The sequence below is a fragment of the Talpa occidentalis genome, unplaced genomic scaffold (assembly GCF_014898055.3).
Source record: "Talpa occidentalis isolate TD23 unplaced genomic scaffold, MPIMG_talOcc4v2.1, whole genome shotgun sequence".
Classification (NCBI taxonomy): Eukaryota; Metazoa; Chordata; class Mammalia; order Eulipotyphla; family Talpidae; genus Talpa; species Talpa occidentalis.
This window is the reverse complement of record NW_026555331.1, coordinates 2,919,399-2,932,895: the sequence shown is the minus strand read 5'-3', so window position 1 is coordinate 2,932,895 and position 13,497 is coordinate 2,919,399. Positions and strand designations below refer to the sequence as shown.

The 13,497-nt window shown below is 66.3% G+C and overlaps 2 protein-coding genes across 2 annotated transcripts; one reads left to right on the top strand and one right to left on the bottom strand.

Moving 5' to 3' along the window:
• Positions 1 to 4,746: 4,746 nt before the first annotated feature.
• HGH1 (HGH1 homolog) lies at positions 4,747 to 7,795 on the top strand. The gene is given in 8 exon segments (XM_037506154.2): positions 4,747 to 4,930; positions 4,933 to 5,079; positions 5,082 to 5,313; positions 5,887 to 5,987; positions 6,090 to 6,188; positions 6,325 to 6,416; positions 6,489 to 6,611; positions 6,684 to 7,795. Coding segments are annotated over 8 exon segments (1,158 nt in total). The 3' UTR covers positions 6,864 to 7,795.
• On the bottom strand, positions 7,682 to 10,016 carry LOC119241053 (testis-specific serine/threonine-protein kinase 5-like). The gene is made up of 7 exons (XM_037506052.1): positions 9,628 to 10,016; positions 9,316 to 9,423; positions 8,979 to 9,181; positions 8,830 to 8,885; positions 8,453 to 8,585; positions 8,264 to 8,379; positions 7,682 to 8,151 (listed from the first exon to the last, which is right to left on the bottom strand). The coding sequence occupies exons 1-7, from the start codon at positions 9,829 to 9,831 to the stop codon at positions 7,682 to 7,684; spliced, it is 1,290 nt and encodes a 429-aa protein (XP_037361949.1). The 5' UTR covers positions 9,832 to 10,016.
• Between the last annotated feature and the right edge of the window lie 3,481 nt (positions 10,017 to 13,497).

Here is a 13,497-nt window from a genome sequence, read left to right as displayed (position 1 = left end):
TTCCGCAGTTCTCAGCCGGGGCCGCACGGTCTCGCCGCTCTGGCGCTAGTCCCGGTGGGCCGGGGTGAGGTGTGCATGTGACCCCGAAGCTGTGACCTTGGGGCCTCCCCTGGTGGCGCAGCGCCAGTTTGATCTCAGGCCAGGGCGTGGGTCCCACCAAAAAAAAAAAATAAAAAAGCTGTGACCTCCTAGAAGGCACCGCAGAGCAGTGGCTCCAGCAGAGGAGGGGGGGTCGCCTCACAGCATCCACACCCATTGGGCCAGAACGGGCTGGGGTTACCTCTGCCTCCCATACAACACCCCGGGGAGCAAAGGGAGCCCAAACTCGGGAAAGGCTGGCAAACCAGCCGTTTCTGGAACACGTATTTTAAAATTTTTTGAATTGATCTCAATAAGGCACAAGACTCAGCAGGGAAAGGAACCAAAGGCTCATGAGGAAGAGAAGACCAAACTGATAAGAACACACAGAAGATATTCAGCTCCATAGGGAAATCAAAGAGTTTATTTTGGGGGGGCTTCCCCTGGTGGCGCAGGCGGGTGAGCGCCGCGCTGTGAAGCTGTCTGCAGCCTCTGCAGCGCCGGTTCGATCCTGGCCGGCCGGCGAGGGTCCCACATGGCGCGGCAGCCGGCTGCTCCCCCCAGCAGTGTACTTTGTCAGTCTGCCTGTTCTGGTCCCCGCTCCGTCTCTGGTGAATCCTCTCACCCTCCTGTGCATCTGGCCTGCACCCCGGTTCTTGTATAAATAAATCTTTAAAAAAATTTATTTTTTTAAAGATTGTTTATGCATACAAGAACTGGGGTACAGGCCAGAAGTGCAGGGAGTGGGTGAGAGGATTCACCAGAGACAGAGCAGGGAACAGAACAGGAAGATCCACTGAAACCCACTGCTGAGGGGAGCAGCGGAAAGACAGGAGAGGTTTGCGCCATGTGGGTAGCTCCCTGGCTGGGGATCGAACTTGTGCCTCAGAGACCGCTGATAGCTTCATAGTGCTGAGACTTAACCCTTGCGCCGCCAGGGAGGCCCAATCAAAGAACTGAAACCTAAACCTCAGTGGCTACTTCAGCCTTCAGGTGTGCACGGGAAGAGAAAGGGCCCATCCGTCTCTGGTGGGTGCTGGGAGTGTGGCTGCCCTTTGTCCCGGGAGGTGGCCTCCGGGTGACAGTAGTGGCTGCAAGGAGGAAGCCCTGATGCTTTAAACATCAGGGAAGGGGCGAGGGGGGGCAGGCAAGTCTGCGAGGAAAGGAGCAAAATCAGTCACGCTGAGGCTGCTGATGAAGGCTGAAGGCAGAGACCAGACACTGGTGGCGAGCAGAGATGACGGACGTCATCATTAACCCAACCACGGAGGGGAAAGCCCTCTCGGAGTGGGAGGCGGGACCTGGGGTGGCAGCCACTGCTTGGGCCAGAGGTGGACCTGGAGGAGGTGGGCCACTGTGGAGCATCGCCAGCCCCTGCAGACTGACCCAGAGCCCTGGACGTGATCAAGTCCACAGGAGAAGAAACCGTGAGCCCTGCCCCAGAGCACGGCGGCCCCCAGCCCCTGCTGGCCCAGGTCTCCAGCCAGTGTCCCAACGAGCCTGTTCTCGGGGACACGGCCCTCGCCTCCCTTGCCTGGGACACTTGCCGTGTGCTGCTCGAGGGAGCCCAAGGACCCACTCAGCAAGCCCCACTCTCATCAGAACCCATCAGCTGCCTGTCGCCAGCCACCCGTCTCGCACCCCCATCTCCCCCAAGCGTCTCTGCATGTCTCGGCGCCTCGCGCATTTCCAGGGACCCAAGAACCTGTCCCAGCCGGGTTGGGGGAGGTGTCTGCACGGGTCTGCTCCCCTTGCCGCCTCCGCCTTCCCTTCCTGCAGCTCCTCCGGAAGCTTCTGTCCCAGACTCTTCCCCGAAGATGCCCCTGCGCCATGGGGCTAGACCCCACCTGCCTCGCGTAGGCAGAAAACAGGCACCTCCCCTTCCACGGAGCGCCCACTCTGTAAAGTTCCAGTGAGTCATTCACCCAAGTGGGCTGTGAGGCCCTCAGCCTTGCACAGGCGTCTGCAGGGGGATGCGCCTCCGCCTGCTGAGCGTTGCCACCGCGGGCGTGAGGGCAGCAGGAAGGCTGGGCAGCCACGCGAGGCGACACGGAGCTCGGACCCACCACCGCGCATCTGTCTGAGCAGCCTCCGCCGGCACAGAGCAGGCCCAGAGCTGCGCGGGCACCTGGGGATGCCACCACGGCTCACCCGCTCGCCAGGCGTTTGGGCCTCCCCGCCGGCCTGCTCTCTGCTCCGCCCCAGGATGTGAGCCCTTCTTTTTCTTTTCTTTTTTTTTTCTTTTTTTTTATAGAGGCATGTTTTATTTATTTGTTTGTTTGTTTATACAAGCACTGGGTACAGTCAGAAGCGCGGGAGGGTGAGAGAATTCACCAGAGCCAGAGCGGGGAGCAGAGCAGGCAGAAGGACCGAAGGACACTGCTGAGGGGAGCAGCGGGCGGCAGGAGAGGTCTGCGTGCCATGTGGGACCCTCCTCCGGTGGCCGGGGAGCAGCCGGGGATCGAACCGGCGCTGCAGAGGCCGCGGGCAACTTCGCAACCCAGCGCTCAACTGCTGCACCACCGGGGAGGCCCGACGTGAGCCCTTCTGTCCTGTGGGCGGCGTCCTCCGCTGTGAGCTCCCTTCTGCTCCAGCTTCCTGTTTCCTGGGGAAGAACGTCCTGGCGGTGAGGTCTGTGCTCGGCCTATCGGGGTGGAGACCGCTGGGTCCTGCAGAGGGGTCGTGTGCCCCCACCCGCCCTGCCGGCCCCCACCCATCCAAATCCTTGCCATGAAGTCCTGAGCCTGTTTGGGAGTGGTGTCTTTGCCGATGTGTCCTTGGAAACCAGCTGCTAGGCACGCTCCAGGGGAGGTCCCTGGAGCTGCTGGAGCGCCTCGGTGGCCCCAGAAGCTGGGAGAGCTGCCCAGACCCAGGCACCTGGGGTGGAGGCTGCCAGTCTGGGGTCTTTGTTCCGGCCACCTCAGCAGACTCCTGTCTTCCTGTAATAGGGTCACCACCAAACAAGGAGCTGCCTGGGCGAACGGCCTTGTTAAGAGTCTCGGCGGCAGCACACACAGGCCTGTGACCGCCTTCGTGAAGCTTGAGAACAGAAAAATAAAAGCAGGAGAGAACAGGAGCACTCGCTGACTGTGGTGTGTGTCCCCGCCCACCGCGTGTGGGGGCAGCTCTGTGGGGGCAGGCAGCGCCCAGGCCAGAACCTCCAACTCTGGTGAGGTCCGGCGACCTCGGGACCCTGTGGCGGGCTGCTTGCGGGCTTTGGAGGAGGCTTGTGCCAGGAAGGGGCGTGGCAGTGGCACCATCACTCCCCAGGAAGGCCCTGGGTGGTACTTGACGGCAGAAACTGAGCAGCCACGGCGAGGTGAGTTGCCAGGGAAGACAGGCTGAGAACAGGAAAGGCCCCGGTGCGTGCACATCCACATGGGGGAAGGCGTGTTCCAGCAGAAAAGACAGAAGCCACAGAGGCCCCAGGGCCAGAAAGGCCAAGGCCGCGCAGGGCAGGGCCGGACACCTGTCTGTTTTGGCCTGGGCGTCCCAAGCAAGCTGCCCGGGACTGGCATTTGGCAGGAGCACAAACGCCGAGGGGTCGCTCTGCCCACCGCACGGCGCTCGCGGAGCCCCCTCCTCCCTCAGCACCGCCCAGCAGGGAGGACAGGAGAGAGGATTGCTGCCCGGACAGGCCGGGCTATGGGAAGGAAAGCCTTCGGTCATGGCTCCATGGCCAGAGCCAGGGTCCTCTCCTGCCTGCGCCGGGAAACCCGCCTGCGGGAGCCACAGATGAGTGGGGGGGGGGGGTGAGCTGCTGGATCCAGCTGTGCCTGAAGCTCCAGACTCTGGACCTCGGGCCGCGCTTTTCTTTCCAGGTGTAACAGGGTGGTCCCCAGGAAAGGGGGAGGTTCCCTGCCCCACCCAAGGGAGGGTGGAGCTGAGCGGGGAGAGGAGAAGCGGCAGAAGAGACTGAGGAAGGAAGGAAGCAGGATGGAGCCGGGAGACCTGGAGGAGGCGCATGGAGCCTAGAGACACGTGAAGAAGCTGCGCTTGTCTTTTGGTCGTGGACGGGGTGACACAGATGCGGGTGAGACCCGTGGGGAGGTGACCATGGTATGGATGGACTTTTACCCACGAGGGGACGGGTCACTTTGGGTGCTTCACTTAGAAACTAGACTCTTTGCCTTTCCTGTGTTGTTTCCTAGTTTTATTAAAGATCCTTCCCATTAGTCTCATGTGTTGTGTGTGGATGCGGCGGACGGCAGAACCCATGTAGAACAGGCAGGTTTGCGGGGTTTGGGCTGCCCCTCTCCCTGTCCTATAACACAGGCACCGTCTTTCTTTTAGTGTAAGTCCGTCTCGGCCGGGTTTCTCCCGGCTGCCCTCCTGCTGCCCCGGCCAGAGCCCCTGACTGCACTCCCCGCTGCTCCCTCCCGCCCCCCGTGGCCTTCGGCATCCGACGACGGTGACTGCGGAGCCCCACGCCCAGCGCTGGGCCGGCGTCCCGGGAGGGCTGGGCTGGACCGCCCGGCCCCAGCCCCCGCCCGGCGCGGCCGGCGCTCCCCGCGTCCCCCGGGCCCGCCGGGCCCGCCCCGCGCGCCCGGGCCGGCCCCCGCCACGCCCCGGGCCCGCCCGGGCTCCCGAGAGGCCCCGCGCAGAGCCGGCCCGCCCCGGCCGCGCGGCTTCCGCTTCCCTGGCGGGCGGGCGGGGGCCGGGGCCGGCATGCGGGAGCCCGGCGCGGAGCCCGGCGCGGAGGCGGCGGAGCTGCTGCCCTTTCTGGCGTGCGGGGCGAGGCCGGACCTGCAGGCGGCGGCGGCGCTGCACGTGCTGGCGCTGACCGGCTCGGAACCGGGCCGCCGGCTGCTGGCGGGGCAGGCGGCGCTGCTGCGGGCGCTGGCCGAGCTGGCGGGGCCCCGGCCCCGGCCCCGGCCCGCGACGCCGCCCGCGCGCTCGTCAACCTGGCGGCCGACCCCGCCCTGCACGCGCCGCTGCTGGCGGCCGCGCCGGGGCTGCCCGCCCGCCTGCTGGGCCGCGCGCTGGACCCGCGGTGGCCCTGGCCGACGAGGCGGCCGCCGTGCTGGCCAACCTCAGCCGCGAGCCCGCGCCGGGCGCCGCGCTGATGGAGGCGCTCGCGGCCGCCGGGCCGGGGGGCGCGGGCCTGGAGCGCCTGGTGCGCGCGCTCTGCACGCCCGGCTACAACGCCCGCGCGCCCCTGCACCACCTGGGGCCCGCGCTGGCCAACCTCAGCCGCCTGCCCGCGGCGCGCGCCTTCCTGCTGGACCCCGACAGGTGGAGCCGGGCGCGCGCGGGCCGGGGCGGGGGCGCTGCGCGGGCGCTGCGCGGGCACTGAGCGGGCGCTGAGCGGGCGCTGCGCGGGCGCTGCGCGGGCACTGAGCGGGCGCTGAGCGGGCGCTGCGCGGGCACTGAGCGGGCGCTGAGCGGGCGCTGCGCGGGCACTGAGCGGGCGCTGAGCGGGCACTGAGCGGGAGCTGCGCGGGCACTGAGCGGGCGCTGCGCGGGCACTGAGCGGGAGCTGCGCGGGCACTGAGCGGGCGCTGCGCGGGCACTGAGCGGGCGCTGCGCGGGCGCTGCGCGGGCACTGAGCGGGCGCTGAGCGGGCACTGAGCGGGCGCTGAGCGGGCGCTGAGCGGGCGCTGAGCGGGCGCTGAGCGGGCGCTGCGCGGGCACTGAGCGGGCGCTGAGCGGGCACTGAGCGGGAGCTGAGCGGGCACTGAGCGGGCACTGAGCGGGCGCTGAGCGGGCGCTGCGCGGGCACTGAGCGGGCGCTGAGCGGGCACTGAGCGGGAGCTGCGCGGGCGCTGAGCGGGCGCTGCGCGGGCACTGAGCCGGCCTTCCCTCCAGGCGCGCGGTCCCGCGGCTGCTGCCCCTCACGCAGTGCCCGGACTCCTCGGTGCGCAGGGGCGGCGTGGTGGGGACGCTGCGGAACTGCTGCTTCGACCACCGTGAGTCCGGGGGGCGAGGGTTGCAGTGGAGGGAGAGGGAGGGGAGACAGACGACGCTGGGGCCCCTCTGGATGGCCCCGACCTTGCCGCCCCTGCCCCCAGGATACCACGAGTGGTTGCTCGGGCCAGAGGTGGACATTCTCCCCTTCTTGCTGCTGCCCTTGGCCGGGCCTGAAGAGTTCTCCGAGGAGGAGATGGAGCGTGAGTGCCTGGGTGGGGAGGCCTGCAGCGGCCAGGCTGCTGGTGTCCCGGGGCGCCCCTCGGGAACCTAGCTGGGCGTTCCCGATCCTGGCGGGCCCTTCAGGCGTGGGGCCCAGTAGTCCCCACCTCATCCTAGGGCTGCCCGTGGACCTGCAGTTCCTGCCCGCAGACAAGCAGCGGGAGCCTGACGCCGACATCCGCAAGATGCTCATTGAGGCCATCATGTTGGTGAGCAGGCCTGGCCGGTGGGCGCTGCCCCACGAGCTGGGCCTGACCCCTGAGTGACCTCTGCCTTTGCAGCTGACCGCCACAGCCCCTGGCCGGCGGCAGGTGAGGGACCAGGGGGCCTACTTGATCCTGCGTGAACTGCATGGCTGGGAACCAGAGCCCGATGTGCGGGTGACCTGTGAGAAACTCATCCAGGTGGGTGCAGGCGTGGGGCGCGTGCGTGTCCGTGGCGTGCCGGCAACTGCTCACCTGTCTCCCCTGCTGTAGGTGCTCATCGGGGACGAGCCGCAGCCTGGCATGGAAAACCTGCTGGAGGTGCAGATACCTGATGACGTGGAGCAGCAGCTGCAACAGCTGGACCGCCAGGAGCAGGAGCAGTGTGAGCGGGAGCGGCAGGAGCAGCCACTGGCCCCTGAGGCACTGTCAGAGGGCGCTGCGCCCAGCTGAGGCCCCGTGGCCCCTCCCAGCCCGCCTGTGCCAGCCCACCATCCAGCCTGCCAGCACAGCCGGCTCCCAACCCCCTTGAGGGCAATGAAGCAGAGCCCTTGTGTCAGCGGCAGGTCTGTGCTGAGGGAGACTCGCCGTTGAGGCCCCCCAGCCTGCTCTGGGAGGATAACCAGGAGCACCGGTCAGCCAGAGCCCACCAGGCCCGCCTTGGGAATGGCCAGTGCGGCATGAGCTCCTCCCCGGGCCCTTCATCCTTAGTTCGGCCTGCCTGAGACCAGCCTCAGAGACCGACTCCTGGTGACAGTCTCCAGCTACCGTCTGTCCCAGGGCTCCTGGGTCGCACCCCCAGCCTGTCCTTGGAGTCCTGGCTGTGTGCTGCCCTCTGCCCCGGCCAGCTTCAGTGCCTCCCCCGCCCTGGTCCAACCTGCTGCCCCTCCCCCGGACTCCTGCCCAGCACCGCCTGAGCCTCCCTGAGGAGCCCACCTTCCTCCCACTGCCCTCTGCCATGTGGAGCCTGGTTCTCTCCTGGCTTCTTGTGTGCTGCCCCATCTCCAGGGCCTCCGAGCACTCCCTGATGGAGGTCCACCTCCGGCCAGAATCCAGGGCTCCCCCCACGAGTGACGAGGTGCTTCGCCTGGCTCCTGTGAGGCCTGCTGTACCTCCTGGGCCTGGTGCCCCTCCCTCGCCCCCCATTACATTTGTGACTTGGAGTCGTGTGGACCGTTGTTCTCCGGGTGTCCGCTGGGGCTTGGCCCGCGCCTACCCTAGACCAGCACGGGCTCCACAGGATCCACGCTTTATCTGGCCTCTCCCAGCCCTCAGTTGACCAGATGGTGCCCAGGCACACTCCCGATGGCGGACATGGAGCATAGCGACGGCGGCTGCCGGAGGGCACCCGGCCCTGCCCACCCTGCACCCTGTCTCCCCGGGCTCGAGGTGCTCTCGCCAGGGGCGTCCTGCTGCGGGGGGTGGCGCAGGCCCAGGAGTCCCCCAGGGGAATCCGAGTCCGCTCCGGGCTCCACGTCATCGCAGGGCCCAGGGAGCTGGCCCTTGGCTGGCTTCTTTGCCGCGCACCACGTCTCTGGCTGCCGGTGCAGGTTGGGCGCCAGGGACCGTGTCCATTCACTTGCCCAGCCTGGGGACCCAGAGGCCTCCGGCGCGGGGCGGAGCACGGTGCGGAAGAGCCCGTGCGCGGAGGGCAGCATCCAGCGGTGCGCGGCCACCTGCTGCAAGCCCAGGCGGGAGTGCGGGCGGAGCTGGAGCAGCCCTCGGATCAGGTCCCGGCAGTCTGCGGGCGAGGGTCACCGTGGTGGTTCCGGGCCGACCACCTAGGTGCCCCCAGCCGGTGCCCACCACCAACATGGGACCCGGCGTGGTCTGGGAGGGGCCGCCGCCCTCACCTGAGGACAGGCCTGGCCGGAAGGTGGGGCCGCAGCGCATCAGGCGCAGCATGCAGTGAGGCTGGCGCTCCTTGAAGGGCAGCTTCCCCGTCACCATGGCGTAGAGGATGACGCCTCTGCGGGCAGGGGCTCTTAAGGGCGGGCCCTCCCCCCCTTGCTATTGCCAGGGGCGCCCTGGGGGCCACTCACAGGCTCCACAGGTCAGCCTGCTCCCCGTTGTACTTCCTGCTCATGAGGATCTCCGGGGCCGTGTAGGCCACTGAGCCGCAGAAGGTGCTGAGCATCGCGCTCTTGAGCCTCACCCGGCTGGCGAAGCCAAAGTCTGCAGGGGCGGTGCCATGAGGGGCCCGAGCCACGGCAGTCGCCGGTGGCTGCGGGGCACCAGGCTCGGGCTGCCCAGAGAGGCCGAGGGTCTGGTGCAGCCATGTGGAGGCTGGGACCCCCGCGGGGCTCAGTGGGGTGGGCTGTGGCTTGGGGGTGGCGTGGCCCCAGGAGGGCTGAGGGAGGGGACGGCTGCACCAGGGCGAAGGCAGGTGCAGGGACAGGGTGGCTGGGCACAGGCTCACCCGTCAGCTTGAGGAAGCCCTGGTCATCCAGCAGGATGTTCTCACACTTGAGGTCCCTGCGGTGGGGCGGGGCGGGGGGCGGATTGGCCTGAGCCTGGCTGGGCGTGGGGTGGCGGGGTGGGCGGGCGCTCATGCGGGGGGGCCCTCACCGGTGCACGACGCCCGAGCTGTGGCAGTGGGCCACGGCGCTGACCAGCTGCCAGAACAGCCTGCGTGCCTCCTCCTCCTCCAGCCCCGGGTGGTGGCGGCGGTCGGACACAGCATTGATGTGCTCCAGCAGGTCGCCCCGCGCCGCCAGCTCCAGCACCAGGTAGGAGTGCTGGCTGCTTTGGTAGGTCTCGTACAGCTGCACCTGCCGCCCGAGAGGATGGTCCTGGCGCGGGAACGCGGCCTCTAGGTGGTCCCAGAGAGGGAGGGGCAGGCGGGGTGGGCAAGAGGTGTCCAGGGGCTGATCCTGGGGTGGGGTGGGGCTGGGGCTGTGCCCACCACATTCAGGTGCTTGTAGGTGGCGTTAAGCGATGAGATTTCCCGGGGTAGGAACTTGTGGGAGAATTCCACTGGGGCGTTTGCGGTGGAGACAATCTTGATGGCCACCTGTGAGGACGAGGCGGCTGCTGTGCCTGGACCACCGTTGGGTGTGCTCTGTGGGCAGGGCTGACCTCGGAGGGGGTGAGGCCGGGGCAGCAGTAACCTTGGCCTCCCTCCTGTCCTGGGCCTGTGGCCAGGGCTGGGAGGGTGGCCAGTAGGAGCCCTGGCCTCTGGCTCAGGCAGGATGGGGCGTGGGAAGGCACCCCTCACCATGGTATGGCGCTTGCCCCGCAGGTCGGAGGCCAGCCGGGGGTTGTGCTGAATACGCTCGTGGGTGGCGTGGGCCAGGTAGACCTTGGAGAAGGCCCCCGAGCCGATCTTCTTGGAGGAGAGCAGGTAGCCCCGGTCTCGGCACTCTCGCACCTGCTCCATGAAGGTGCCCTGCTCTGGCCTCTGCCTGCTGCTGCCCCTCATGGGGCTGGGGTGGCTGGGCACACCAATGTGGGGGGGGGGGCGGCGCTAGCCAGGTGAGGCCGGACAGGGACCAGCACCCTTCGGGGTGAAACAAGATTTGAAAATTTGCTGGGTTGGGGCAGAGGCAAGGGAGTGACCAGGGCTGAGCCAGCGGAGGGAGGACAGGTATGGGGCGGGCGGGCTCAGGGAAGCCAGGGCGCATTCTGAAACAGAAGGTTCTAGAGCTGTGGCTGCATTGTGCCCTAGAAGGCTGTCCTGTTCCTGGGGCCTGCCTACCCTCAGCGTGTGTTGCTGGACGCTGCCCTTTGTGTGGCCAACTTTGGGGTGTGGCCCCCAAGGGCTGGATGCAGGGCAAGGTCCCAAAAGGCCTTTAAGGAAACTGGGGGAGCAAAGGCAAAAAGTGGAGTTCCTAAGGACATGAGGGTGGGAAAAGGGGATATGTGTGTGGCCAGTGTACTGAAAGAAAGAACCCCTCTTTCTTCAAGACACCAAGGTGTCGGCCAGATGGGCTGTGATAGAGGCTAAACACCAGGGGGCAGCCCTCCTCTGCTGAAGGCCTGGAAGCTTCCGGGGCCGGGCCTGCACCTGCTGCAGGGACCCCTCTCCCTAACGCTCTCCTTGGATGTCCTCACACATCTTACGCGGCAGGGCCTGGGCCTGCCCTCACTCACACTTAGGAGGAAGGGGCCCTATGGGCTCTGGGCCCCGAGTCCTGCGAGTACTGGCACCCCCAGTTGCCGCGGACTAGCACAGCAGTGAAGGATGAGGCCGTCTCAGGGTTGAGAGACTGCGCAGGGTGGTCAGGGATTCGGCTAAAGAAATGACAAACAGACACACTTCAAGGGAGAGTGTAAATCTGAGTGCACTTTATTTGAGTCAGTGGTCAGTATATATATGTTTTCTAAAAGCATAGAAACAGTGAACATCAATGCAATCAGCTTGCTCGTAGGTTTAGCTTATCATTGACAGGGCAGTGATCTATGTCCAAAATACATCTGGACCTGGCCGCATTCCTAAGTAGACAGGCTATTAACTCTTTTTTTTGTTCTATATCATTGTATTTTTGTTGTACTAACTACTACTACTACCTACTCATGTTTATGCATAATTAATTGTCATGGGTGAATTTATTTTATAATGCAGTTAATATCAAAGGTACTAAAGTTAAGCACATAATAGAAAGATTATTAAACCAACAATTCTATTATAACACAGTGTTTAGTAATGTTTCATTTGCATTAGCCTAATTATTAAATTACGTATGTTTTTTAATTAGCAATCAATGACCAGAAAAAGGAAAGATTTTAGAGAGACGGATGTAGCAGAATAAAGTTTGTGGACCTTGAGAAAGCGAGATAAGGTTCCAGGTGGTCAGCATTTCTTTTAACCATCTCTGTGGCGGCTTCTGGTGGTCGTCATCTCTTGGCAGGCATTCGGCTTCTCTGCATCTTAGGGAGTTTGCTGTTCTCCCCCTGCGCGCATGGTTCCTTGCCCATGCCAGACCTCAGGGACCATGGCAACAGCCATTAGCCCTGAGGGTCACTGCAGGGGGAGGTGCAGCACCCAGTGGCCTGCAGCCATGGGCGCTGCTGTGTGTCAGGTGCCGTCCTGAGCGGCAGCCCCTCACTGCCACGCCGCAGCGGACACCCCTGCGGGCAGTTTGCCTCCACTGTCAAATTGGAGCTCAGCCACATCAGGGGACGCGCTGGGGCCTGTGATGGCACAGCAGCCAGGCTCCAGCTGCCTAGCTCTGCTGCGAGCTGGACACGTCAGTGACGGCAGGCTGCCGTCCTGGAGGAGCCCATGGGGCCGTGAGTGGCCTCTAGCTGGCTGCAGAGAGCCCTGGCTCTGCCAAGTTGAGCTGCAAGACCCAGTTCTTGTCCAGCGAGCTGCTGGAGACCAGTGCCTGGCGTCCCGTGCCTTGCAGTGCTGGCCTGGGGCCCGGGACAGCGCTATGGGCACGCTGCTGGGTGGGCCGCCCACAGAGCTGTCTCAGCCGCCCGGGTGTCAGCACTCCAGAGGGGCCAGCTCTGGAGCCAGGGCAGTGTGAGGGGGAGCCGCTGTGGTGTCGGTGGGGTAGCATGTCGCTGAGCTGCTGCTGTCCCCCGCTTGGTGCCAGTGGCCACCCTGCCAGGCCCCACGGTGCTGGACACAGCAGCGGTGAGCGGGTGCTGCCTGCAGAGACAGGCAGAGCACACAAAGGTCATCAGCTGTGCCCACCCTCCTCCAGTTTCCCCCAGGCCGCCGTCTGTTCCACATGATTCAGTTCAGGAAGCCCTCAGAGGCTGGAGGCAGACGGTGCCACGGGCCTTTCTCAGGGTGTGCCTGAGCGTGGCTGCCAAAGGGGCTGTGGGACATGCACCTGGCTCTGGGCTCTGGAGGGCCTTCCAGGTGGGCCTGCAGGCCAGGAGGTTGAGCAGGTGGGCTGTGTGGGTCTCCCTCCCCCTCCTGCCTGGCTGGGAAGGCTTGAGTGGGCCCCACCTCTAGACCCCTGTTCCAAGGGCCATCTCTGACCCTCCCTACAACAGAATAGCCTTTTTTTTTTTTAAAGATTGATTTATTTATACAAGCACTGGGTACAGTCAGAAGCGCGGGAGGGTGAGAGAATTCACCAGAGCCAGAGCGGGGAGCAGCAGAGCAGGCAGAAGGACCGAAGGACACTGCTGAGGGGAGCAGCGGGCGGCAGGAGAGGTCTGCGCACCACGTGGGACCCTCACCGGCGCCGGGGATCGAACCGGTGTTGCAGAGGCTGCGGGCAGCTTCGTAGCCCAGCGCTCAAGCGCTGCACTGGGGGAGGCCCAGAATAGCCTTTTTTTTTTAAGCTTTATTTATGCATGCAAGAGCTGAGGTGCAGGAGTGAGAGGGCTCCCCAGAGAGAGCGTGCAGCAGAACAGGCAGATCCACGGAAGCCCACTGCTGAGGGAGCAGCGGGAGACAGGAGGGGTCTGCTGCGCCCCGTGGGTCACTCCCTGGCCGGGGATCGCCCTCGGGCGCAGCGGCTGCCGACAGCTCCGTGGTGCTGGGGCTTAACCCCTGCGCCCCAGGGAGGCCCCGAAGTCCTTTCCGTGGGGCCGGCTCCGAGCTCTGGCCGCGGTGGCCGCGGGGCCCACTCGCCGGGCGCACCGTGGCCTCGGGCCTCCGGGCTCACTTTAACCGGCGACCGCACCTTCCTCCGCGCGCCCTTCCACTCCCGCGCTTCCGGCAGGGCCCCCGCCGCCAAGCCGGGCCCGTGACGCGCGCAGGGGCCGGGCTGCCCGGAGCGGCCGCCTCTCCCTCCCCGCCCGTCCCTCCCGCGTCTCGCCCCCGCCCCCAGGCCGGCTCGTCCGGACGCCCGCGGGCTGCCGGCAGGCGGCGCCTCGCGTGTCCGGTGCGCCCGGTGCGCCGCCCGCGGCCCGGCTCCGGCGGCGCGGGGCGCCCAGCGCGGGCCCAGCCTGACGAGCAACGGGCGCGGCGAGCGCGCGTCCAGGCCGGGCCCGGGGGCGCGGCGAGGGGCGGGGCCAGCCCCGCGCGCCTGCGCAGTGACCGGCGGCCCGGGCCAGCGCTCGCGCCCTGCGTCAGGTGCGCAGTCACACGGCGGCCCGGAGCTTGCGCACTGCGCGCGCGGGGGCGGCGGGCGGGCCGGGGAGCGCGCGCGCGAGGGACGAGCCTCCAGCCAATGGGCGCGGG

Bases quoted from the DNA above. Each gene is read 5' to 3' on its own strand.
- LOC119241053 (XM_037506052.1), bottom strand. From the start codon at position 9,831: ATGAGGGGCAGCAGCAGGCAGAGGCCAGAGCAGGGCACCTTCATGGAG. The intron at 9,182-9,315 runs GTGGGCACAGCC...CTCGGGCGGCAG, and splicing joins CCTACAAGCACCTGAATGTG to GTGCAGCTGTACGAGACCTA. The intron at 8,380-8,452 runs GTGAGTGGCCCC...CCCTGCCCGCAG, and splicing joins CAGGCTGACCTGTGGAGCCT to AGGCGTCATCCTCTACGCCA.